The 27899-nt window shown below is 38.6% G+C and overlaps 1 protein-coding gene across 14 annotated transcripts in view; it reads right to left on the bottom strand.

Annotated features, from left to right (window-relative positions):
• The window catches only part of PTK2 (protein tyrosine kinase 2), a 189446-nt gene that overhangs the window by 32797 nt on the left and 128750 nt on the right, over positions 1-27899 (bottom strand). For 4 of the 14 annotated variants that reach the window (XM_071421882.1, XM_071421881.1, XM_071421867.1 and 1 more), the window contains 9 exons: positions 22861-22891; positions 22058-22110; positions 13241-13324; positions 12073-12090; positions 8314-8370; positions 6927-6947; positions 5785-5882; positions 2983-3067; positions 502-602 (listed from right to left, as the gene is read on the bottom strand). In XM_071421882.1, coding sequence (XP_071277983.1) covers positions 502-602; positions 2983-3067; positions 5785-5882; positions 6927-6947; positions 8314-8370; positions 12073-12090; positions 13241-13324; positions 22058-22110; positions 22861-22891 — 548 coding nt within the window. The remainder of the gene's footprint in view (positions 1-501; positions 603-2982; positions 3068-5784; positions 5883-6926; positions 6948-8313; positions 8371-12072; positions 12091-13240; positions 13325-22057; positions 22111-22860; positions 22892-27899) is intronic. The other 10 variants (XM_071421870.1, XM_071421869.1, XM_071421872.1 and 7 more) reach the window with 5 other exon arrangements.

Here is a 27899-nt window from a genome sequence, read left to right on the forward strand (position 1 = left end):
ATTATAAAAAGTGAGATCTCGTTTTCTTTAAAGCATACATCCAAAAAACATAATAATGAGGGAAGTCATCTTATCTAGATCCCCTGCTGCAGATATTCTACAGGAAAAAAAAACCCAACATAAGAAAGTCAGTGTTTCAAGGGAAAATGCAGCATTACTCAGGAAGAATAAAAGATGTACAGTTTACTTCTGGAAGGTATGTTTGCAAATGCTGTTTAACTGATTATCACATTATCATCATCTTGACAGAGGTCATGCTCTCACTCTGGAACTGCAATTGAATGCTCTGAAAACTCTGACTAAATCACTCTGGAATGAGGTGATGCAGTTCCCCTGGTGGAGGAGAAGGTCAAAAGCTGCCACTCCTGTTTCTGAGTCCATAACTCTGCAGAGAGTATGATATCATGCTTGATAGCATGTGTTACTATTGTGAAGTGGTTTTTCAGCCTTTTCTATGAGCTAAAAGAGAGGAGAGCAGAGCTGCACGAGGATTTCTCATACCTCTCCAAGTGTACAGAGCTCCATGATTATCCAGACTGGGTTTTCTGTAATAACCCCAATGAGCTTCACAATGTGGGGGTGATCAAACTGACGCATTGTTACTGAAAGGAAAGCAAAGAATTCAGTGCATTACATAAAAGCTTTCTGCAAAATAAAAACCTCCTGTTGGTTAAGCATTTAGCCCATGAGCAGAGGAGATAATCATAGACTTTAAACAACTGTTGCAAGCAGTAATTTCTGGTCATTCCATGTGCTGAGGGCAGGTAGAAACAAACACTGATTGCTTGAGCTCTGCTGGTCTGCACTCACAAAAATGCAAACTGCTGTGGAAGGTGCCAGTCAGGTCAGGCTCTGCCTCTCAGCCCCAGATCTGGTTATGGACATAACCTAAGTTAATAAAATAACCTGTCAAACCAGTGCACAACCAGTTAATCTGTGCCTTTGTACTGGAAGAGGAGGTAAAAACAGTCTGTATAATTCAATTACTGGAAAAAACATGTTTGCCAGATTATGACATGGACAAAAACCTTATCTAATCATTACATCATTTTATTTCCCATGGAGTAAATTTCAGTCCTGGCAGCACAGCCACAGCGTGCTTTATGCAGTGTGACATAGGAATCACAGAATGGTCTGGGTTGGAAGGGACCATCAAGACCAAGCAGTTCCAATCCCCCTGCCTTGGACACTTCCCAGCTTGCAGGCCCCAAGCCCCCATCCATCCTGGTGTTGAACACCTCCAAGGATGGGACAGCCACAGCTTCTCTGGGCAACCTGTGCCAGGGCCTCAACACCTTCATCACAGAATTTATCCTAAAATCAAATTTAACCTGCCCTCTTTCAAGGTAAACCCATCACCCTTGGTTCTATCCCTGCCTTCCCTGATAAAGAGTCCTGCCTCAAGTTAGGCAAAAATAAAAACCATTTTTTCCTGCTTTACACAAACCACAAGTTAAAACCAGGAGGTGTTTTTGGATTTATATTCTGATGAGCTCTGCATTCTCTACTTCTGCACATGCATGGATACACAGCAACCCCCAAAAAAAATCCTTGGACAATCGTATTTATAAGACCAAAAATTATAATAGTTTAGTAACATATCTTCCTGACAAGAAACTTTATGGGAGATAATATATTCTTTAAAATATTACTGTTATGAATAATACAGGAAAATTGCAATAAAGCAAAAACCCCTATCATTGACATAGCTTAGGGAATAAATAACATGAAATGTCATACAGGCAATAACAGCTGCTAAATCTTTTCAGCATTGAAAACTCCACCATAGGCAAACCTCAAAATATCTTAATATTCCTAATATTAAAATATTAGGAAATAAATGTATAAATTCAGTGAAGTAAGCAACTGTTTTGAGCAAATTTGCAGTCTGAACACAAGACAAAGGCAACAGATGGGAATTAGAATGAAAAAGAGGAAGAAGAAATGGCAAAACTATTAAATCAAAATTGAAAAGTATTATTTATGTGTCGACTACAGCAGCATTTCCTAATCTGTCAAACTTGAAGCATAATAAGGAGCATTCAATGAGCAATTATTTTCTACACTGCCAGGAGACAGCAGCCTACCTTGTGACTGTTGAGTTATTACTGTAAGCAATGGTATTTACTGTTCCAACAGACAGAAATGCAATGGAAAAAATTACAGTAATTTACAAAAAATCAGACATTCAAAAATGAGAATCCATTAGCTATTAACACAGGTCTTCTGAAGGGGTTGAAAAAACTCCTTGAATAAAGGACTAGTGAATAAAATATACTGTAACATCTGACCACAACCAATTACTTTACTGATAAAATACAATATCTTTACAACATTTAGAGGTATACAACAGCAGGGGATAATATGCAAAAATTAAGGCTCAAGTGCCATATCCTAATTTGCTTGCAAAACCAAACAATAGAGGAATCAGTAACTTTAAAATCCTTAAAAAAGTTTCTGTTCCTATTCACCCCAACAAAAAGCCTTCCTCCACACATGAAATGTGCTACTTGGGGAATGCAACATTTGTGGGCAATTATTCAGAAAAATGGCTTATTCTAGCAGAGTTTTTAATTCTGAATTTTCAAACAGATCTCTCTTAGACACAACATTTCTAGCAAGGACAACTACCTGACCTTCCAAAGCAATAAACTGGAGAAAGTGATGTGGTTTTTTTTTTTAATTCATTAAGAAAAAAGAATGAAGTAGAGGATCAGACATTCCAAAATTGATTCTAAAGCCTTACAGGAGCCAGACATCACCACTCAATTTGGAAAATCAAAGAACCCACTTCCAATCACACACATGGGCCATGCAAGGATGTAGAGCAGTTCCCTGGCACATGTTGTAGGAGGGGAAAACAACAGGCTACATATTAATAAAATATTTACAGCAGTGTAAGAGATTTCTGGCACAGGTGGCCACAGTCTTTGCAAGGAGAAGTTCCAGAAATGATCCCAAAAGAAGTTGCTTAATACTCACAGGCTTCTTGTAAGAATTTTTCTCTAACACTGTCTGAAGTACAGTTTTTACACGTTTTGATTGCAACAGCCATAGCTGGATTTTCCTGAAAAATATTATTGAGAAATAGCTGAAATACAAACCACCAAAAACAGCCCACCAAAAGCTGGCCCTTAGAATTCTGGCAAAACTACTTTGGAAAAAATTACTATTAAATAAAATACCTTTAGTTGAGAAATTAATGCTGAAAGCTTTAGTGTTGCAATATCATTATAATCAAGACACCTTGCATACAACATTTATATCTAATGTGTCTTGGAAATATTTAATCTGTTTTGAACCATGTTAAATTGTGGAAAAATTATGACAAGAGATGGTAAGTTTAACTGAATAGTACTGTAAACTTTTTGAGCTATTGAGGAATGTATCTTGACAATATTTAGCAAAAATAGAGAAAAGAAAGAGATATGTGCTAAAAACCACACTTGGCTTATACAAGCAAGCAACCCAGAAACCCAAATTAAAGACTTTTTGTGGCTTGTTCAGAGGAAAGACTGGCTGTAATTGTGAACCCAGACTAAAAAGAAAAGTAAAACAAAGATTTTTACACATTATCTTCACAGTGAGCCAGATCAAGGCTTTAACAGCAGGTTCAACAGACCCACATGTATTGAAAATCAAATGGATTTTCCCATCTGATTTCTCATCCTCCGAATACCCAAAAATGAGAAGTTCTTGAAGGCTTGAGAGCAGCTGAAGTGTTTGAAAACTAAGTTTCTACATTAGGAATGGGCTTGTCCAAGGACCGGCATGTCCTCCTTCCAAGTGGGAAACTGGGAATTGTCCATGGTTTAATTGGCAGTTTACAAATGAACCTTTCCTCAAAATGCTACAGCACTGATGAATGTCCTCATCCCATTTTTAAGGCCAGTAGGAAATGAAGATTCAGAATTATGTTCCATCTCTGCTCATGCTTGGTCTATTTTAAATCTATTTACAGACAAAAATTACCAGAATTAGAATAGTATTTCTATTTTGCAGGATGAAGTGCCTTATTTTCAAATTTGCTCACAAAAAAGATCTTCAAGTTGACTTTGCAGGAAAATATTGATCTAATCCTTTTCTCACACATCAAATGCCCATAAACTAACTGAAAAAGCTGATGGTAAATCATGATTTTATTATTCCCTTATGAAATCAGGACTGAATAATCAGCCTGGGGATGAGACCTCTGGATGCCTGCCAGACCCATTCCTCTCCTGTGTTAAACATCAAGGTTTTGAAATATCCTTTAACCAACAGGGGCATCAAGAAGAACCTCGGTGTCTGCAACCAGCAAAGAGATTTGGAAGAATAAATGTTGGAAAAGGTCTGATATTGGGGTTTTGTCAATCTTTTTTGGTTTTGGATAAGGAGACAAACCAGTGAGAATGTATCAGACTGGACATATTTTCTGTACTGAGCAGGAAATGTTTTTTTAAATGACACTTTGGGATTAATTCCACAGTTAATCAGCCTTTAAAGACAATCTGGGATTCCTGGGATTGTTACAGCTGAGCAATAGGATGCTGTATCTATAAACCCATTTTCCACTCAGTACCCTACACCTGAGGCTGGCTGTGACCCTTCAGGAATACCTGGGAGAGGTGAATGCTGAATCAGGACTTTACAAGTGCCATGAACAGGGATAAATGGAATTTTTGAGATTCAGCTCTGAGCTAGCAGAACAAAAGGCAAGGAATATCCCCTATATTTTTGCACTCAAGCTGAACATATAAAGGCTACACTACCATGTTATTAGAACTAATCTTACATTGATTTTAAGATTTCTTCCCAGAGTGTAAGTTACACTCTGTGACCAGAACATTAAAATTTAATGACATCACTGTTCTGTTTCACCTTCACATGTCCCAGTGTCCTAAATGAAGTACATTCTTATTAAAAAAATAAATCCACAGGTGGTTGTTTAAAAATCTCAGCACAGAATGCCTGAATAAAATCTATTTTCCAATTCACACAAAAGAATGGAGACAGCCAACATTTTCAAAACAACAGCTCATAAGAAAAGGGTCCTTAATTAGTTTTACAGAGCTCTAGACTTATCCAGCTTTCATCAAGTGAGTGAACCATTAATCCTTGGTACTCCTGTTAACTTGGACAGAATTAAATGAAAAATATGAAACTCTCAATGCAAATTATATCAGATGTGCTTTCTAAATAAGGGTATCAGACCAGACTTTAAACTTGCCTGAAACAGAAAATTTATCCTTATTTACTTAAATATTGCATTGAAGATTATTTAACCCACCGAGCCCAGGATCATAACCAGCTGTTGCTGAAGTTAGAACAAGATTATTGTCCTCAAGAATTCTTCTATAATCTATCAAAAATTCCAACAATTTCTTCCAATGTGAAATATTTATTTTATTAGGGGCCTTTGTTGAAATTAACTATTTTTTTCAGCTTTTTCTCACTATTTTACACAAATTTTTGATCTATTTGAACTGAAATCTTAAGTCTTTCTAGAAAAACTCAGGAGCACCAGCCTAAATCACACAAGTCCTGCCAACCTCCCTGGTTTCACTGAGGTGACTCTTGTGCATTGGGATTTTGCTGGATCAGTGTCCAAGTAGTTTGTATTTTATTTCAGGAAAACACAGGAACTTTATTAGGCTTTGTCATGAGAGAGACAGCGAGATTGTCACTGGACCAAATTTTTATTTGTTCTGGAAGACTCAGACCAAGACCTCTAAGGAATACTCTTATTTTTATTTTACCTAGCAGAGTTGTATTGTTAATTTTGGTTTCAGAAGTGAGGCTTACCGGGCTCATGTAAACTCCTTGGTGCACATCTCCAAACTGTCCTTCCCCAATGCAGCGCCCCAGCTCAATCCTCTCCCTTTGAATTTCATAATCTCTGGCTACAAGAATATAATGCACTTGAAATATTAAGTTTCTGCTGAAGGGCAAGGAAATAATCCACAAGACACAAAACTCAAAGTAAGTCACTCAAATGTCTCACATATGAAAAACTAAGATTAACACTTGCTGCACACCAACCTATAGAGATGCTGCACACACACAGTGGAGACCTCTCAAACCTCTCAGTTTGAACCAAAGCAACAGGAAAAGAACTGTGAGATTGTTAAATTAATTACCATGCACTTATTTCAGTGCAATAAACATAATTAAATCCTTTTTAATTACAGCTGGTGAAAGACAAAGCACACAAACAGTTTAAGGCAACACCAATGATGTTAAACTCAGCACACATCCCTTTGGCTGTTTAAGAGGACTCCACCATGTGCTGGTTTAGATTTTGGAACCATCAAAAAAGCCCAGAGAACTTTTAAAGAGGTAACTGCAAGAAAAAAATACAGGAACAAGAGCATGGCAAATAAAGACAAAATGAAAGAGTGAAATTTTGAGAGCACTACACCTCTGCCAGTGTGTAACTGAAGTAAAATTGAGATGTTTGGTGGCCTTATGCAATTTTGTTAATGTCACAGTTTAATAGGCTGAGAATATTACTGATAAAAATGGCTCAGCACTTCAGCAAAACATGTAATCAATTGCAATTGAATGATTTCATTTGCAATTTAATTTCTAGCAGACATGGAAAAATATTTCAGGAATAGCAGAAAAGCATGCATAGTATATGTTTTCACCTCTACTTGTATTATTCAGAGAAAAAATTACAACCAACCAGCTTAGAACTTCATAACCTTGACTTTGACATAATTAACACTACAGAAGTAATGTCATGTAGAGCTGGCTAACAAGGTGACAAATGCCTTTTTCATCTCTTTTTTTAAGTACTGCGTTTTCCTCTTTAAAATCCCAAAGCTAACTGGTTTAACTATAAATAAATAATGTTTATTAAATGAAAGTGAAGAGGAAGCTTTAAAATTCCACATCATTCCAAACTGCAAGCATACAGGGATGGGTAAAGGGTCTCCTGTTACCTTCATCTATTCCATAGCTTTCTGCAGTGCAATTAAGAGAAAAATCAAATGCTTACTTAGAGAGAGCTTCTTAAAATCAAAACAGGACAAACATTTTTCAACATAAAAAAAAAGAAGAAATATACTGATGCAATTTAAAGTTTACATTAGCAGAAGTCACAGGCCTATTCTTGTGATCTTTACTGACTCAGTCCTTTGGGAGCTGAACACTTGAGTCCCCTTCAATCCAGCAAAGCACTTAATGAATTTCCCTCCACAGCCCATCTCATGGGTTTTGCATTGAAGCCATCTTCAAGTGTTCAGCACAACCAGGGCTGGGCCCACAAGTAATTACTGCCATGAGAATTTAAATAAAAACGTTGGGGGGGAGGGGGAATAAATTACACAAAGTTAATCTGTTAACAAAAATAAAGGATATCATTTATCAGTATGTTTTGATCCTGAAACTATGTTAATACAATATGTTGTCACTTAACTGCAAGACATTAAAAATGCTCAGTTTATTTCTGGAAAACATATATTCTTGCTTTTCAAATACTAATGTTCAAATATATATATATATGTTTTGCAAAACATATATTCTTGCTTTTCAAAGGTTTTCCACAGCTATGGAAACAATGCTGTGAACACTGAAGTGATCATGAAACATTCTGCCCCATGGTGAGCTCAGAAATCCACCCAAGCTCATGGTCCTTAAGCAGAATGTGGCCCCAGCTCAGCACCATCCTCTCCTCTCACACTGACCAAACCTGATGTTTTTGGCAGGATTCTGCACCAATGGATTGTCTGCTTCCAGAGAAATCCTTGGTTGCCCAAATGCAACTGGAATTTCCCAGACACAGCTTTTAAAATCAGAATATTGAACTTTCATGTTAAATGAATTGGCCTTGACAGTTTAGGATTATATCATAATTCAAACAGGCTGTAACACAAAATCCTTGTGGTGGCTGCAGCACCACTGTTTTTACTTCAAAGATGAAGATCAGCAGAACTTTGAATTTCTATTTTAGTTCTTGCAGTCTTTCATCTTTAACAAAATTGCATGTGCTACAGTTGAGTGTTCCTTTCTCATGGAACTGGAGAGCAGCAAATCTGTCACATAGCAAGGTGAGATACTGACAGCCAGCAATCCACAGAGCTTGCCACTCTGTTTGCTCTCATCACAGAGACCTTATCCAATCTTTAAATGTTATGTTCAGCATCACAATCAAAAAAAAAAAATCCCCATTTTGAGACAAAAGAAAGAATTTCACTGTGAAATCACAGATAGCAGGAAAGCAGAACATTTTCTTTGCACATTTAATAAATAAGGCTGAAATATTTTAGTTCCTGCTAAACCAAGGAAGCTTTTGGATAGGAAATTTCCCAAGTTAACCGTGGCACTTACTTGAGGGCATTGTGTAAGTGTCTTCTTCATCTATAATCTCTGCATAGTCATCAGTCTCTGCAAAGGGAGGAATTGAAGAGTTTCGGGAAAAGCAGATGAAAACAATTCCAGAACAATTCCAATGTATCAAGGCTGGTATGTCCCAAACCCCAAGCTCAGCATTGCTGGGTCACATTTAATACAGCATGACTAAAACTTGCTCATGCATAATTCATGATATGATAATGACCTCAGTGCCAACCGCATTACATCACAGAGATGCACTCAACAAAGAAGAAAAGGAAGATTCGTTTGTACTCAAAAAAGTTCAAGTTTTGCAATTGGGACCCATTTAAACTGTTGATTTTAAATCTTTTTAACAGCAAATTCCATTGCAGTAAAGAGAAAAAATTATGAATGAGTTAAATTGCTTTACCTTCAATAAAGTGTGAATAACAGTTTGCTATGTTTTATGACAAACAGGCAGAAGACACCAATGATGTTCCAGGGCAGCTTCCCCCTATTGTAAGTGTGGCCAGCTGAGTTATTTACCACAGAATCTTCTAGAGCACAAAGACCTTTTTAAACCACACTCTCTTCCTCATTTTTCTTACAATTTTCCTTGTTTAGTAGAAATTTACCACTAGTTTTGCTGTCAAGATTCAAGATTTCATGGACATCAGGTTTTGGAAACAACTTCCCAAAATTTTCAGAAAAATGACAGCGCACTTCTTCCTCTGTTAAAAAATTGCAACTTTTATAGCATCTGTTCTCAAAATAGTTTAAATGGTGTCAAGTCATATCAGAAGGTCCTTCCCTTGCCCTAAAGAACTTCCAGTGTGTGGAGGTCATTTCCTCCAGGGTCAGATCAATTCTTCCAGGGGTTTTAAAGCCAGTCCACTACAGTGGGCTCATTTTTTTACTTCAAGGCTGTCAAATTTTACTCACCAACTTTAAACACAAAGACAGGTTCTCAAAACTGAGTAATTTCCAAACCCACTGTGCAGTTTTTGTGGTTGATTTCAGGTGATCACACACACTGGAAAGCCTCTGGAAGTGATGATTTCCTCCCCCTTTTCCCCCATCTGCCCTGGAGCACATGGATACATCCCTACAGCTCCCTGGCATCATTTCCAGAGCCATGGCTTGGACTGGGACAAAGCCACAGTGAGTGGGAAGAAGGATGGGATGGACCCTGAGCTGAAAGCAGCCCTGAAACCAGAGCAAGGCTCATCAATAGTTCACACACAGACAAGCAAGAGGCTCAGTTTTCAGGCAAACTGAATATTCCACAATTAGGAAAGTACAGGTTGCCTACAACCTTTGAAGTTCAACACACTTCAGGGAGTAAGTGTAACTTGTGATCCTAGTTTCTTACTATTTAAATAAAATTCAAGCTCTTTTTTTCTTTTGAACTCCTGTAGGAATACACCAGGTAAAAGGAGAATTGGGAAATTCCATGTAATTTTAAATTTTGTCAGGCAATTTCTATTTGGGACATAGCAAAACACAGTCACCTAATGAAAATGCAATAAATTCTAATGACCCTGCACAATTCTGAACAGGCAGGACACTCCAGAAGCACTTATCTATTTCTTGGTATTTTATTTTCTTCCCTACACTATAAGCTAATGTTTTTTGTAAAAATAAGCCTCAGTTTCATTAAAAAAAAAAAGCTTAAAAAAGCCAATCCCCAACATGATGGAGATAAATCACTCTGTTTCCCTCCAATATTGCAATAGGATTTTCTTGAAGATATCAGAAAGTTCTTTATGTTAGAAAATTGACTGGATGAAAAATATTATAAACACATCTAAGAAAAATTTTTGAAGCCTGGAAACCAAACTGGTGCCACTTTACTGGTACCACTTAAAGGACCCCAAACACCTTTCACACTAGGTTACAGAATAGTGCTTTCAGAATGTGATCAATGGCAGGGCTTGTTCATCTCTCTAATTTAAACTAATGAGTTAATTCATACTAAAAGCATTCTCAGAGCAGCACAGAGCACTTTACATGCTTTTGATACATTGCCCAAAACCATCATGAAGCCAGAAGTCTTCATAATCAATCCAAATAAATTAAATGTACACAATTAACTACACAAATATTTCTTGTTCCACATTTAATAATCTGGAGAGAAATATATAAAAAAATAATTCCTATGTATGTCTGGCATTGGTTTTGGGAATTAGAGGAAAATTCAGTCCAGGCATCAACACTGATGTGCTCTAGGTGGTGTGGAACAAAGAGAACTGACCTCCTCACAGAGGGGCTTGGGCCCAGTATTAATGATAGACTGAGAATGTCCCCAAATCTGCCAGAACTGTGTCTGCTAAGAGATATTCCAGAACCTACACTGAGCCTAAAGCAAAGCTGAGCTGGGCAGGGCTCTCCAGGCTGCTCCACAAAGGAGGATGTGTTACAGCACCCTCAAGAGCTGAACACATTCAGGGATTCCAGATGTCCTTGGCAAGTCCAAAAAAACTCAGATTTAATGTGAGGGCTCATCATGCTGCCTTCCTGCACTTTTTAAACCCAGCAGCATCCCTTGTTATGATTCCTGGAGATGGCAAAATGAACAAGTTGCTTCCAGGTAAAGGTAGTGGTGGTCACTCACATGAATGAGCCAATCTGAGCTTCACTAAATCTGAATTCATTTATTAAATGTAGGGAGAAACATCCCAGGGTATTAAATCCATAACAGTTAATCCATGACCTTAGGCACACGTTTGAACTTCCCATTTTCATAACTTTTCCCATTTATCAGAGCCTGTAATTTATAGAAGAAGATAAGTTTCAATAAAAGCTATGTAGGGGTAGTATATGAAATATGATTTTTAAATTTATGACAGAAAAAAATGTCCATTTGATGTTTAAGAAAAGGAAGAAAATTGTGTGGTATTATCTTTAGCTTATATCTGAAGGGAAGGAGATGAAAAGTTAATACACCCCCTTCACATTTTACTGAAAGGAAGGTCACAAGATGTGATCTCTATTTCCTCTTATCACCCTCCTTTGCATATTGCTTTTATGCCCTTTTAGTGCCTCCTACTTAGAAGAATAAAGGTACACACACTATCAGTAGCAGCAGTTTGATTCTTTCCCAACATCAGATGGAATCCTTTAGAAAAATAGCCAAAATTCTCTTTTTAAAAAACCAAACCTCAACTTCTTTTCAGAAGAAAAAAGATTTTAAAAGTCTGCAAAAGTTAAATATTTTGTAGTAAGTTTCAAAATTTTTAAAAGGAAACCCCAAACATTAAAATCTGTCTCTAAAATTATAAGTTTGAATAGCTGAAACCTGGTTAATATTCATTTATTCAATCTGCATTAATCTATCTTGTACAGCTTCTTTTAATGCAAGGAGCACTCTGATGCCTTTAAAGCATTACTCAGTCGACTCATTTCTCAGGTGTTACATCCACTGATCTCACCCACTGACCAAATTAATGATAATGTAACCATTTCAATCAAACTGGAGACTTACAAACCTCTAAACCTTCTTTGCATCATGCCACAAGTCTCATTGCAAACACATGCACCACCACATCTCTAAGTGTTTGAAACAGAATTTTTCCTTTTCCAATTCCAGTTTAGCAAGAAGCATTAGTTGTACAGCCTGTAAAGTACAGTATTTATCAGCTAATACCCAAAGCAGACCACTTTTGAACACTAAAAGCTGTATAAAATGTATTACTGAAATGTGCATTAAGTGGTATATGGAGATAAGAGTTGCATATTGCACGTTAGTAACACACAGACTAGAAAACATATTACCGTCCCCACTAATTTCATCTGCAGATCCAGGTGGCATGCAAGGAGAGAGAAAAAAGAGGGGGAGAGAGAGAGGGGACAGAGAAGGGGGAGGGGAAAATATACTATTAAATTCATGAGTAATCCAAAAGTATTCAGACTATAGTTATCTTATATACCTGACTCAAGAGAAACCAGAAAAGCAGCAGAATTTAAGACTTCTCACCTAAAACCCAAGGGACAGAGATAAGCTCTAAGAAGCTTTCATGATGAAACAGAGTTAATGACTTTCAAACACAAAGGTACACAAAAAATAAATTTGGAAGTGGAAGTAGTTCTTTTAATGCATTGTTAAAAATAGTAAATTTCTGGGTTTATTCAATACTTTAAAGCAGTTCTCCTATAGCCAGATGAGTCGGCTCAATTTGACTCTGCACATACATTGAGGACTTTGGAAAAGCAGAGCTGGTGTTGACCCTTCCAGGAGAAATGCACTCCTGAGCTATCACCAAGACATGAGTGAGAAATGGAACCATCTAAGTTTCAATGACACCGAGCATTGTGCACTTGTACAAGGCTGAAATTTGAACGAGTGGCAAAGAGAGCAACTCTACAGGGAAGATTTCAAACAAACACCAGATTCCACGTGTACTGCAGCAGCCCTACTGCACACCAAACCCCACAGCACAAGCTAAGGCAAATATTTTAGACAGTTTCTATAGATAATAGGAAATTCTTCTTACCCCTAATAAAGCCAAACTGGTCTAGATCAGTGCTGGACCAGTACGCAGCCAAAAGCATCGCTGTAGTCCGTGTTTAATTCAAAGTGATCTCAGCTGATGCTTATTGTTGCTATTCTGTTTCATCCATAAGCATGCTGTGTCAGGGGTCCAAGAATGAAGTCAAAATATATTTACCAAAAAAAAAGATGGCAGTCAAGGGCTGCATGACTGTATAAATAAAATAATTTAATATGTTTCTCATTGTAGTATATGATGCTCGAAAACACGCTCCCCATAAAAACGGGGACCAGCAAGCTGCACGAAAATCCAATTCAACAGCAGGAAAAGGTAACGAAATTATTCTTGGAACTCTGTTTACCTGAGGCTAAAGTAGTTTACAAACAGTAACTGAGTTAGTAAATTCAGCTTTTGGGTTAATAAGGCAGCCTAGACAAAGAGCAGAGCAGTACCCTTGGGCGGCGACTCATGGGCACAGAAGACGAAAGGCAGAAAGCGTCTAGCTTTCTTTACTTTATGCTGACAGTGATTGACTCCTTTACAAAGAGGCAAGAAAAGGAAAGAGAAAGAAAAAAAACAGAAACAAATTATTTGGAAATAAAAGAAAAGAGACTGGAGAGAACATCTACAACGAACGAACATAAAAGTAAAGGTTTACATTAAAATTCTGAATACCCAAATGAAAATACAAATGTCTCTGAAACTCTAAAGCATTTTTAGTGTTTTCCTTCAAATTCCTTTCTACAGTAATTCATATTTCAGTTTTTAGAAGTAAGACTAGAACCCATTAAAAAGTCAGATTATGCCAGCTATGTACACCATTCATTAGCAATACAAAGAACATTTATCCCAGAAGCACAACCTGCTTTTCCAAGTTTGCCATCTAAGTTCTGTCAGACTTGTGTGACAGCTATATTCCAGCTAAAGTGGCAGCCACCAGACTTAAACATGTATGTATTGACTCTCTGAACCCTTAAAACAACACAGAAGGAGTGTTTAACACACCAGGGTTACACAGAACAAGGGAAAATATTCCCTGTCTCCTGAAATACAGCACTGACAGATTTCATGATCTCAAATCTACCACCAGAGTCTCATTCCCAGTGCAGACCTGCCCTGCCAATTGATATTCCAGCTCTGGGTGAACAGCCCATGGCACCCTCACTACCTCCTTTCCCAGTCACCCCTCTGCATGTTTTAGCAAAGTGCTTATCAGGACAAGGGAAATTTTGGAGTAGGAAAAAATACAAAGAAGCCACACAAGGTGAGAAAGAAGGACACAAGATGACACACAGCACCTGAGGATACCTGCTCCTTTTATTTCTCTTATTACCTGCTTGCTCATCTCTGCTTTCCCCTTTTTCCTCTCTCTAAGGAATTATGAGAAGTGGTTTAAAAAGCCAATTAAATAAAAAACCTGCATCTTGGGGCTGGTAGCTCTTCACAGCCAAAACTCAGGAGTGAGGTGCAGCCACCTGGAGTTACAGAGGCTGGGGATGGAGGCGTTAAAAGAGAAGCCCAGTCCCACAGCAGCAGCTACTGGGACAATGAACCAGTCAGAGGTGGGAGGAGTGCAGGAAGGACAGAAAAGGAAAATTATATTTTAATAAAAGTAACTTCCACAATCAACAAAAAACCACCATCATAAAAACTGCTGGGTGACTGAGCAAACAGGAATCATTAATCTAGTGGGAAAATGCACATATCAGAGAGAAAGACAGAACATTAATCAGATTCAATGCTAAAAACTAAAAGAGGTGCAAGGAGAGGGGAAAATTCTTGACTAAGTCACTGTATCAGAATTTCCATTTGTCTTGGGTTAAGCTAATTTAAAGGGGAACACTCTGAGTTCTCCCCCTTGATACTCCTAAGGGACTTCTCTTCCTAACATCACATGGCAGACAATTTTCAGCAGTGTCATTCTAGCACAAACCTCAGGTAACACTCATAAAAAGCTTCAGACACTAGGAAAGAAAAGGAAAAACTACTGCAGCTGGTTTAAGCAACCACTGAAAGGGTGTTGACATGAGAATGAGGGAACCCAACACTCTGTGCTGAAAGAGAAGAGCAGGTATAGAGTCACTGCAGGCAATGCAAGCTCCAAAGGGAGGAGAGGCTTCAACTCCTGACCTGCCTGCTCAGGCTCCAGAGCTAATTTAAGCCTTAAGTGCTGAAATGCTGCTCACCCTAACACTGAGAGGTGGGAGGCACAAGCTACTGAAACCTGAGCAAACCTATTTCAAATGAGGGCACATTGCAAAGGTAAAAGTGTTTTTAATTCATGTGCATGCCCTGATGCCCTGTGATGGTCCAATTCTGCCCTTGCATTTCAAACTCTGCCTTTATGATTTGCTGTCAACAATTTGTGTTTGTTCAGCTGTTCTGCCACAACTTTGCTTTATCTTAAACTTACCACATCTGCAAGTCTAGCTACAAAAGGAAGTTGATTCTAATGAGTTGATTTAAAATTTTAAAAAATAGAAGTTCTAACACTTTCCCAGGAGTCCAGAGAATACCATAATGAAATGAATACAACTTAGAAAGATTTCCAGCATTCCACAGCAGCTTCGAGCCAGGATATCACTGGTGCTCAAGAATGCTGCTGAGAACTGCACAGGACTTCTTTATTTATTTAGTTCCTCTACACAGCATTCACTAAAATTACTGTGAAAAAAAAAATTAAAAAATAAGGAAAAAAAATAAGGCAAAAATAAGGAAAAAAATCACTTGCTGTGCAATAACTATGTTAGAAAGAAAGAGGCCAGGTTTTTACTGCTCTTTCTGTACAGGGCAGTTACTACTGGAGCTCCTTGTATGGGCAGAGAGCAAATACTGGAAGGCTGAACCTGAAAATATCCCATTCTATTTCACTGTACATTCTTGAACCAGTCTGAGGAAAAACCATGCAACAAAAACCTGTAGAAAGAATAAATCAATTGATTTTTGAGCTTTTGAACACAAATGAGCACTGTGGGGCTGGCACATCAAACATGTTTCTACATGAACAACAAACCCCCAAACCTGCATGGAATATTTCTCCAGTCAGGTACTATTTGCACAGCAGAAGTGTCTGCTCAAATCCAATGAGAGGCCCACAGAGGAGGAGCACAGGAGAATAAAAACTTATTAAAACCTTAACCAGCACCACAGGCTGATGGAATCATTGCAGGAACTTCCTGGACACTGATATGGAAGAAATCTCTTCAGATTGTCACCACAATTCATTCTGGTCTTTTTGTGCATGAAAAGAAGCCTTTCAGTAAGTCAGGCTAAAATAGGAAAAGATAACAGCACCAGTCTATTCAACTGTGATGGGAATCTGAAATACTGTAATTTATTAGCATTGAGGGCATTTTCAACTATATTATCTTATTAATCAGTGAAATAGCTGGGTGAGTTAAGAAGCAGCTCCCTCCTCCATGAACCTGGAGACTAATGACTTGCTCAAGGTTTGTAAAATTAATCTGCAGTAAACTTTAAGCTTGAATGTCTCCCAGGGCTGTGACCATATGGCAGAGCTAAAGCTCTAACAAAGTCTTTATATTCCTCAAATTACTTAATAATTACTTGATTTGAATTTATAACTATGTCATTTATAGCAAGACACTTAGTCTTTCTTTTCAGAAGTGAGCTGTGCAGTGCAACAAAGCTGAGCTGTGATACAGTCCTAAGTGCTCAAGATACAATTTTTCACCTAAAAATTTACTTACACTTCCCAGCTTTGTCCTTTTGGAGTGTCTTGACAAAATGGACATTAAAAACTGCCAATAATTTTTCAATCTCAAGCAAAGGCCACCTTTTTCCCCACCAACTAACTCAAAAGGAGCTAAGAAATACAAGTCCTGCACAAGAAACTCTTTCAGAGCTGGGCACAGGGCAGACCTTCATGTGGAGCACAGGAATTGTGTCACAGAGCCTGCTCTGTGCTCTGCAAGCAGAAGTGATTCAATAACATTGAATTTGTTTTTCCATCCTGCTCACAGCTTTGCTGCTGATCAGCCTCAACCCAGGGCACACAGGTCCTTTCACAAGCCAGCACCTCCTTCATTTAGAGCACTCTCAAGTTCTGTAACACTGGCATCAGGGGTTTTTTCCCCCCTCTCCTGTTTGTTTTGTTTTCACATTTGGCTTCTCCTCTGTAGGAAACCTCCTGAAAGTCTCTTTTACTCACAAACTATACCATAGAGGTTTTTTTTTTCCTTCATGATAAAATCTCACTTAAATCAGGCTCACCTCCTTCAAAACAGGGGTTTTTTTCCATTCAAACTGAAATTTCAGCTGAATGCCAGGACTAGACTGGCAGCTCCCTCAAACAGGATCTGCTCCTAAGCAGCAGCTCTCATTTCACTGCCATGATCAGGAGTTAATCACAGTGATTAAAATTTAACATTGTTATGTCACAAATTTGTGATTTTTAAAGCAGAACCTGGAAAGATGCTGAGAAGCTCCTCTTTCAGGATCCTAAAATCCTTCAGCTCCTCTACAGATATTTGCTCCAAGAGATCAAATCCTTCATGGGGCATGCTACTGAATATATCTAAACCATGGGATAGAGAGGCAATGGCACAACCAGAATTATTAGAAACTCCTGCCATCATTTCATGATGCACTTAGAGCTGCACCCCTTTGAGTTTAAAATGCTGCCTGTGTTACTGACAGCAGCTGCACCAGCTGGGGAACAGGATAACAAACCAGTTTCTCTTTAATATATTTATTTCCCTCTTAAAGGTTTATGTCCTGGGGTTTGCTACTCAGGTGCCTTGAACACTTTGCTTTATCAGCTGAAACAGGGACTATATTTTCAGAGACCTTTTAATTACCTTCACCAAATAAGCTCATACTAAAGCTGCAAAGCCAGCCCCTCCTTTAAGCAAGACCAACCCTGTGGGACATCCTAAAATCCCCTTCAGACTCATCCCTTGTGCTGGCTACTGCAGGACAGCTCACCTCTCCCTTCCTGTCATCTTCTCACTCACAGCTCCCTCCCCACAAAAACCTCATTTTACAACAGTACTTGAATATCCAAATGCCAGGAGGGACTGCTTGGAATCACAGGAGCCTTTAGGTTGAAAAAGACCCTTAAAATCATCTAATCCAACCATTAACCCAGCAGTGCCAAGAACTTGCCAAGGCTTGGTCAATCCTCTGCCTGTTCAGTGAAACGCATGGGCTTGAAATGTCATATTCTGTGGCACTGCATGGAAAGCAGCATTTGAGCTAGGATTAAAAAAATTCATGGATTCTCCAGGGTAAAGGAAGAACAGTGATTAGCCAAGGGATGCAAAAGCATATTTATTCTTCCTAGTCATATTTACATAAGTAAGGAAGGGGCAGAAGAAACCAAAGAACTCTGTGTCAGGAGGAATTTATGTAAAAAGGGAGCAAGCAGCTACTGCTGTACTGATTTCATTTTATGAAAAACTTTTTGTAATATAGACTGGACCAGATAAGTTATTATTTTTGGAAATATGTACATCTGGAAATACAAGATCACCTTACCAAGGCTAATGTTTGCTATTTAAAAACAAACTGCTGGCCAAAGTAAGTTCCTTTGGACTACAGCAGAGCATTTTAATAAGGTGTCTCCAAGCCAAACAGTGGAAATACAGTCAATAAAATTAGAGTTAACTGGTGTGCTGCTTCTTACACATTTGATATATTATTTGCACAGACCAAATAGTTTAACCTTACCATTTCCTGAGTGTACACCCTTGGCTAAGGACAAAGAACTCTTTTTTTAATGCAGAAGCAGAGGAAGAAGGAGGTAAAAGCTGCAATTCCCTATTAGCTAAAATAGTCATTGTTTCTGGTGAATCACAGCAACTTCAGCCAAAACATCAGATCACTACCAAAGAAATCTAAAATCCAACTGATTTGGTTTAGCTTATTTACAGGAGTTTATAATCTTACACACACACAAATGTGTTGAGGCATAAAATCACAATACTTTTTAAAAGGAGGGGAATCTGGCGGCATCTTGGTTACACACAAAGACAGTGCCCACTGCAAGGAACAGAGAATTTGAGGAATCAAGGTAGACAACACCAGAAGAAAGAGAAGCAGCAAGAGGAAAGAAGTTTGTGGTGAAACCTGGTTCAGTGACTCCCAGATCCAGCAATTTGCTGCTTTGGATTCCTGAAACCAACTTCATCCCTCACTAGTTTGAAAGGACCTTTATTTAGAAGAGGAAAAAAAATCAAGAGGATTTACAAACCTTCTATCTTTGTGTGCTTTGGAGTATTGGAGCACTTGGAAAAGACCAAGTTTTCACTTCACTAGACAAGAAATATTCCAAAGTATGTTAGTAAGTACCTAAAAAAGACAAGGTATCTTTCACTAACTGGTTCCTTTTTAAACCTGCAAAACTTTAGACAAATACCTGAACTTCCAAACCACCAAATCATGTTTCACGCTGGGTTTGGATATTGCTGGTCTATCCCAGTTGTGGTGGGGAACTCACTATGAAACTTCCCTTTTGAACTAAGTGTGTTAATACTATAAATGTATATTGTCACAGACATATTTGGTGAAAAATCCTTTCCTTAGGATTTTTTCTCCTGAGAAGCTGAGAGGCCTCAGGAACAAAATGTAAACAATGATTATCTGCTGCTGTGGAATGCAACAGGTGCATCTGGGATTGGTCTCATGTGGTTGTTTCTAATTAATGGCCAATCACAGTCAGCTGGCTTGGACTCTCTGTCCAAGACACAAGCTTTTGTTATCTTTCCTTCCTTTTCTATTCTTAGCTGGCCTTCTGATGAAATCCTTTCTTCTATTCTTTTAGTATAGTTTTAATATAATATATATCATAAAATAATAAATCAAACCTTCTGAAACATGGAGTCAGATCCTCGTCTTTTCCCTCATCCTAAGACCCCTGTGAACACCATCACAGTGTATGACTTTTTATTTTTTTGCTGAATCTCTGTTTTACATTTTTGCTATTTATCTTTAGCATTGGGAGAGCTCTAAACAAATGGGAGCAGTGTCAGTGAAATCAAACTGCAGAGTTAATTCATGATTTAAACCATCAAAGGTGTGGAGCAGGTACAGATGTCACTGAGCTACAAAAACTCATCTGAAACCTCTGTCTCTGAGCCCCTGCAGTGTCAGCAGAGAAAAGCTCCTGTTCTGCACCCCAGAGCAGCAGCCCCTGAGCTGCCTCTGCCCTGGGCCTCGTGCAGAGCTGGTGCCTCCCTTGTCCCACTGATGGATGGGCTCCATCTGACAACAGCAGTGACACTTCTCCACATCCACACCAAGCACCACTTCATTTATAGCAACCTGATTCCTTGGGGGATTCAAGGGATTCTTACAGAAAGCAGCTTCTGAGAATAACCCCTGTCATGTGGGGTCATCTCAGCAATCTGCCTCTGCTTTACATTTAATATGATGACACACTCAGTGCATTTTAACTAACTTTGGGGGGAAAAACACAACAAAAAAAAAAAGTAATCATGTGTTCTGTGTCATTATATTATCAGAAGAACAAACCCTTGAGATTAAATATTAAATGGCTTAAACCATTCCAGCATTTCCAGTGGTTTAAAATGGTATAAAAACCATTAACATGGTATAAAAACAAGCATCAAGCACAATAATTTTATTGTGGAAAGATATGAAACATTCCTACAATACAAAAATAATACCTAATTGGTGTTTTTGGTATTGGCAAGAGTGAGGATGATATTTGCTGCTTTAATTTGATTCCACTGCTCACAGGAGCCACTTTGCAGTGCCCCTGACATTCACCTGAACAAGCAGCTCACCCCCAGCACTGCTCTCATTTCCCTCTCATTCACCTTCATGTGATGCCCTCAATGCCAGAGCTGGGGGTAATACAAGTCACTTCCTACACTAATTTCAAAATGCTACTTTAAAAAGGAGTGTTTGTGCTCTGAAACACCTAAGAACTTCAGCAGAAGACACTTAAAATTTGCAAAGTCAGAGTGACAGCAAGAAAAGATCATGAAGTCAGCATTTATTATTGTTTTTCTTATTAAAAGTATAACTAGCATGCTCAGAAAAACTGAAGGAGTGAACATCTGAGGCTGCAGACAGCCTTTTTTGTCCTGAAGATTAGCCTTTTTGAGGGGCAGTGGAATAATTACAAAAGAACACAGCTAATCACTTGAGCCATTTCAACTTTTTTTAACAGCTAAAATGAGCCATACAGGTAAGAATCCAAAGAGAATATGCTGACCATGCTTCATGCTTGCTTGCCAGGCACTGAAGGAAAAAGAGCTGCTATTTGACTCTGGGAGGCCACAGTAACTGGTGAAGCTCTATTTCTGCAGCTTTATCCTCATTTTAACTCACATCCTCTCCCCTCTTTTCTTGCAGTGTCTATTTGGGTTTCCTATGCCAAGCAGTGAATCTTAAATATATTTTACAAGTGGGTAAGGGTGGGGAAAGGAATCTGAGAAGTAGGAAATTAATCAAATGCCTACATATCTTTCCACCTTTTTGTATGAAATATGCTGGGGTTTTGAGTATTTGCCACTAAGAGCTCACATAAATCTAAAAGTGGGGCTGAAGCCTCCCTCTAAGGGGAGGGAAATCCACTGAGTCACAGTATTGGTTCTTCAAGTTTGTGACCAAATACCAGAAACCTATTGAACCATAATATAATCATAATGTAAATCTTAATAATATATATCATACTATAAATACTTTTTTTGCATTACAATCCCCTTAATAAATATTGTGCATGCTGATTTAGAAATACATTTTCTACTAAGATACTACTAAGATTCAATCCTTCAAAATTATTTAAGATTCTGTAACAGGAACATATTTTCTCTGAAGCATAAAACCTCCATGTTAACTTAGAGAATTCTTAGAAACCTATAAAGAACAGAAATAACATGTATTACCTCACATACCCATCCTTCAATTAACTTGTCATTTTCAACAGCAAAAATTAAATGCTTTTATCTAAACAGCTACAGAAAAACAGCTATTCGGTTTCTCCTTTCTGTAAAGCAATGATTAATATTTAATTGCCTATTTTCCCTTTTCAAAGCTGCTCCCTCACAATTAGCACATACTCAGGTAATTTCAGTTCTAGCCAAGACATTCTACTTCATCCCAAAGTTAAGTGGAAATTCTGACAAGCTTTGAAGTAACTGCACAGATGTGGCTGTTGCATAAAAGTTTCTCTTTAGAGCAGAGCTCCAGTCTGGGGCAGTCAGCAGCCCTGGAAAAGCTGCCTGCACCTCTGCCAGCTCCAGAAATAAATTCAGCTGCTGGCTTTGGATTAGCCTTACCTGACACAGAGACTGTGTGAGACCTCACTCCTTGCTTCTCATTGTTGGCCAGCCTGGAAAACAGAAGTTGGAAGTGCTGAATGCTGGACATGCTTCACAAGCACTGGGAGCTCATCCCAACAGGCACCTTCTGTAATTAGCAGGGCTGAGCCACCTCCCCAGGCACAGGATGAGCAGGGGGAGAAGGCAGGGAGGAATCTACCACTGCATCCTGTCTGGGGGAGTGAGAGTGGCTTTTCATCAGCACAACGAGTCACAGAAACCTGGGGAGTTGGGAGGAAACCACAAAAGCCAAACTGTGCACACTTTTAAGATGTGTGTAACCTGACTGTGCTTATACTTTCTGTGTGATCTGTGGGAAATGGAGTATGAATTGAGTTTCTGTCTGTAAAAAGACTTATCCTGTACTATTTGGAATTAATTTACATGTCAAACATAGAAAACCAATTGCATTTAAATGCAGTTATTTATAAATAAACAGTGCAAACTGTTTAGCATCATTCCTATAATTAAATTTACTGATGGATTCAAAAGAAACAGCCTGAACCCCAGTCAAGTTTTTTCCAAAACATCCTACTTTTGTTATTGTCAAATATGGGATGCATTAGATGCTTTTGTTCTCTGATTTTCTTTCTGGTATCTTTGTAGTTAAATACTACTGTGAGCTTTTTATGCCCTACCTGCTATTTATCCTGGAATCCAAGAGCAACAATAAAAATTATTGTTAGAAAGAAGTTCTAAAAGCATCACTATTTTTCAAAACATTTTTAAAAATATATGAGAAAAGAAAGCACAAAACTTACTTTGGTATGGATGGTAAAGCTCTTTCACCTTCTGTATAAACAAGAAGAAAACAGGATTAAAGCTTTTGCACGTTTTCAAATAACCTCTCTCAAAGTGAAATATATACATGCCTGAAACAATAATCATCAGAATCTCTCAGGGAAACTGAGAGAGCTCAAAGAATGTTCTACACATATATAAACAGCAGCATTATCAACAACTCCTTCTACCCACTCACACAGACCTTTAGGCAAACTCTCATCTGAGGAAACAACGTACACAGAATATAAAAGCTGGTTTTATTCTTAACAAATAACTCCAATAAATCACTTGCAGAAGGTGTGACATTATCTCATCTCTCTGGTAAGAAATGCTTTTCTTTTATCTCCAAGATGTCCTAAGTTCTAACATATAAATAAAACAATTCAATCCAACTTGGATTTCCAAGTAAGACAACTGAAATAAATCATTAAAGCACATATTATCATATTGATTTCACACTGGCTTGAGACTATATATACAATAATAATGTTTTGTGCCAGAGAGTAAGTCAGCTTTTTGTACACTACATGCAAATCCTTGCCAGTCTTTCTTTGAAAATGGTAATGTGTGTGAGACCTTGGATGTACCTATTCAAAGGGTTTTTTCCTTTAGGATTTGATGAAACCCTTGGCATTCTTGTGGGAAAGTTACTAATCCTTTAGCAAAACACCTTTTCAGTAGATTGGAGTATGCAGGGGAGGAGAGAAGAGGGGTAATAAAGTGTGTTTTACTCTCTAAATCAATGTAGCTCTGATAAAGTGACCTGAGAGAACAGCCACACTTGCAGAAAATGGTGATGTACACTTTTCAACAAAATAATGTAAATTCTAATTTGTTTTTCTCCCATGTTATAATTTCCAGGTATTACAGGTGTGAACAACAGTCTCACCTTTATGTATTAAGGGACTGGTGAAATGCCTGGTACCCCAGAACCACACTCAACATAGCAAAATACACTATTTTGGTTCATTTTTTCTGCTGTCTACAGGTAGAAAAGCATCATTTGGCTCAGCAACATCAGTCTCTTTTGATCTGTCTGTTGGAGGGTGTTGAAAAAGAAGTTGCAGAAAAGAAGGGAAACCAGAAGCTGCAATTTCAAAGCCCTGGAGCAGCTCAGCAAGGTGACAAGAACAAGTACCTGGAACTGGGGGGCAGAGGGAGGACAGTAAGATTATATGAGCAGGTGGGAGATAAAGGTACTGTGATATGTTAGGGTAAGTGATACATTTTGGGAAGGAAACAAAAGGCACAGATCCTCAGAGATAGTGTGGAGGAACAAATATGAGACCAATGGTGTGGAGGTGCAGCCTGGCAGTAAAAGACTGGGGGACAGGTACCCAAAAAAGAGAATGCAATGGGCACAAGAAGTTCAACCTGGATGAAACTGGGCTAAAGATACCAAGCTGGAAGGAAAAGGCACAAAAGTTCTGCTCACTGCTATGCAGGCCTCCCCAGGGCTGTAAAGAACACTCAAAAGAGCCTTAATTTTTACATGACACCTACAGCTGTCAGCATTAGTTGTGAAATCATCCTGGGTTCTGCTTTACACCAATTTATGCTGCTGCTGCTGGTTGTTCCAATGCTGCTCTTACACTTGGCAATGGATTTAAGGCTTAGATGGTGCTGATTAATCACACATGTTACTGGTGGAACACACAGTCTTCCTCTGCTTTAAAAGAACTTCACTAAATTGTACAGTTAACCTTATTATTCTGTATTTTTAAATCAAGATAATGGATGCACAATTAATAAGCAGCTACTCAAAATAATTCTCCTTGCTCTTTAATATGTAGCTCCATTGAATGTTAACTGCATCCTATTCAAACTGCATTCTAAAGATGGAATTTTAATTTCCCCTAAGGCTTCTTTTTGGTAGAGTATCATATTTGGGGACTTCAGAAAGATCAGTGAATGATTTCATTAGACTGGATAGGAATGATTTCATAACATTTGCAGGGCCACAATGCTTTGTATGTTCAAGATGCTGAGATCAGATCAGATCTGACTTTTTCCCTCCTCCAACCTCCTAAGAAAGTGAGAAATACCACAGGTGGCAACTGCTAGTGTGTGCTGAAGTCAAACACTACCTATCAAAGAGGATCTAAAGGAGATAAAGAGAGAATCTGACTTTCCACTGTGGTATTAAATTTCCTTAAAGAAGAGAATCTCATTCTGTTCCCACAAGGCTCCATTCCACCTTCTGAACAGTTTCCTATCAGTGCAAAGTGCAAAGCAAGGGTCATAATAAAATGTAATAAATCATAACAAAACAAAGCCTTGTTTCCATTTTAATAGCAAATCTTTTCTCAGCCCTTTGTGAGATAAGCAGAATGTGAATAGAAGTGGTCTTACACAGTGAGTAGCAGTATGATGTAATCAATGAGTTTGAAAAACAAGAAAAGAAGTGAAGGAAAGGTGAAAGAATTGAAGGGAAAGTGAAGGAAAAGTGAGAATTGAAGCAGTCTGGAAAACTGTGAGGAAAAGATGAGGATAGACAGAGAAAAGCAGAGACTGACCTAAGTGAAATAAGAATTTGCTTCCAGATCCACTGGGAAATAAAGCAGCACACATGGGTCCACCATATCCAAAACTGTTCCACCTGATCATCCTCCTTCTCACTGGCCCCTGCTGAATTCCACAGGACATAAGTGGCTTTGTGCTCATTTGCATCAGAGCAAGAGATCTGGACCCTCTGGAGCTGGGAGATGTGGACAAGGCAGGCTCAGCCCTGGGAAGAAGGAAGGAGCACCCAGAACTGCCTGGAAGCCACAGCCTGGTGCCTGCAGGGCCTGGTTACAGGGACAACACACCCCACTTGTGTGCTGGAGACATGTGTCAAGTGCAGGGCTGTAAATGGACAGGGGAAGCTGGAAAAGCCAGTAGATGTTAAAAAAAAAAATACACAAAGGAATCCAAGCATCAAAAAACCCTCATACACTATTATGTAGTACCAGAGGTGCACAGGGGTTGTAGTACTAGAGGGTTGGAACAGATGATTTTTAAAGGTATCAGCAAACCTGAACTATTGTGTGATTTTTCCATGATTCTAGGCCTCCTCCATCACTGGATATAATTAAAGAAAAAACTAATCAGCATGGAACTCCTGATCCTGCAGACGCCCACAGGCTCTGGATACAAACTGCTCACTTCAGGCTCATCCTTTTACAGTTTATATCCCAAATAAAATAGCAAATATTCATTAGTACCCCTGCAGGTCTGAAGTCAAAATTTCTTACTAACAGCATCCCAGTTAAGGCATATGTTGTTTTTCACAAGTTGAAACCCACAACATTTTTGCCCAATTCTGTATTTTTTAAAGAAATGGGATATGCATGGCTTTGCTGGGCTTTCCACTGGACTGTCCAGGTCTGAGCAGAGCTCCATGCTGGACACAGCAGAACCCAGGCAGCTCCAGTGCTCCCAGCCTGGGGGAATGGAAATTGTCCTCACCTGCCTGAAATTATTGTGAAAGCAAAATCAGTGAGGGGCAAAACTACAGAGGTAACAGTATCCTAAAAATGGGAACACATTACCAAGACATTAAAATGAAAACCATGCCCAGGGTAAATCTGGGTGAAAACAAAAAGCACTTAAGTGGAGAACTTCAACTATTTCGATCTGGTGTTTTTGAACACTTCCCTGGGCAGCTTGTCCCAGTGCCTAACCACCCTTTTGGGGAAGAAATTTTCCCAACATCCAATTTAAGCCTTCCCTGGAGCAACTTGGGACTGTTTGCTCATGTCTGTAACTTGTTACTTGGGAGAAGAGACCAACCCTCATCTGGCCACAATTTCCTTTCAAGTGGTTGTAGAGAGTGATAAACACCCCACAATCTAAAAGCTGATAATCAGTTCAACTTTTAATGAAATTTTTCATTTGTGCTCTTGGCCTGTAAGAGGTAAGTGTGATAATGGAAATACACATATTAAGTGTAACATTTCCACATGGTTCCATCTATTGTAGATCTAAATATTTATGAAAAATAAACTGAATGGAAAAATGCCAAATACTGTCCAGGTCTTAAACATCACCAAGTGCTCTCCCCAAATTAAGAACTGGATCATTAATGGATACCATGACAGATATCACAAAACCAGGCTCAGTTAGTAATCAAGAAGGACAATTTATGAGGACACTTGCAATAAATGTAAATTTACAACAAAGAAGGATGGGAAAGCTCAAAAGGGGGATCAAACACATCTGAGGGATCAAGAGTTGCTCCATGATTTTTTTCTGATGTGTTTTACACAATCAAAGCTCACTGTGGAGGGACTTGGGAATGCCGATCATGATGGGGACAGCTCTCCTATGAAATGTTTAATGAATATGTTGGGTATTGCTATGAACTTCAAAAAAAGAAACCTCAGACAAAAGAAACCCAGAATTTATTCTAACTAGAGGGGTTTTCTTCATGTATGCATTAAGAGGAGAGTTCCCAAAGTGCTACCTGATGTTCCTGTTCAATCACTGCTCATTTGCTCCAAGTTAAAATTCTGTGTTATAAGAATAGCACACAAATTAACACCCTGCATCAGAAGCATTGATTTATCCTGCATTCACACCTACCAGAAACCTCAGTTAAAACCTCAGTTTTCTGTGCAGGGCACAGGAAAATCAGAGATATGGCCCTCAGAGAGCTCAGTCAGCCTAGAAGATGTAGCAGATACTGCTAAGGAAGTCAGGTAGGAGCAAGACAGGAATTAGAAAGAAAAATTGTCAATAGAACAGATCAGTTTTGATGGACACCACCACCAGCGTGGAAGTGGCAAGAACTGGACAAAGCCCACATATGCCCCTAAAGCAAAAGCAGAGACAGAGTCAGAGCTATCCATTAATTTAGGGAAGAGGTCATGTATAGACATGAAAAGTTTTAAAAGATCAACTGTGGCTACAACAGTTCAGGCTGGGAAACAGCCAATCCACTGGCATTAGAAGGAAAGTTTTGGGAGTGAATAATAAGGATTGTAGCAGACCCCAACCATGATTTCTCAGAGAAGAAGAGGCACAAAAGACCTCC

The sequence above is a fragment of the Agelaius tricolor genome, unplaced genomic scaffold (assembly GCF_023055355.1).
Source record: "Agelaius tricolor isolate 1412-34295 unplaced genomic scaffold, bAgeTri1.0.p SCAF_2, whole genome shotgun sequence".
Lineage (NCBI taxonomy): Eukaryota > Metazoa > Chordata > Aves > Passeriformes > Icteridae > Agelaius > Agelaius tricolor.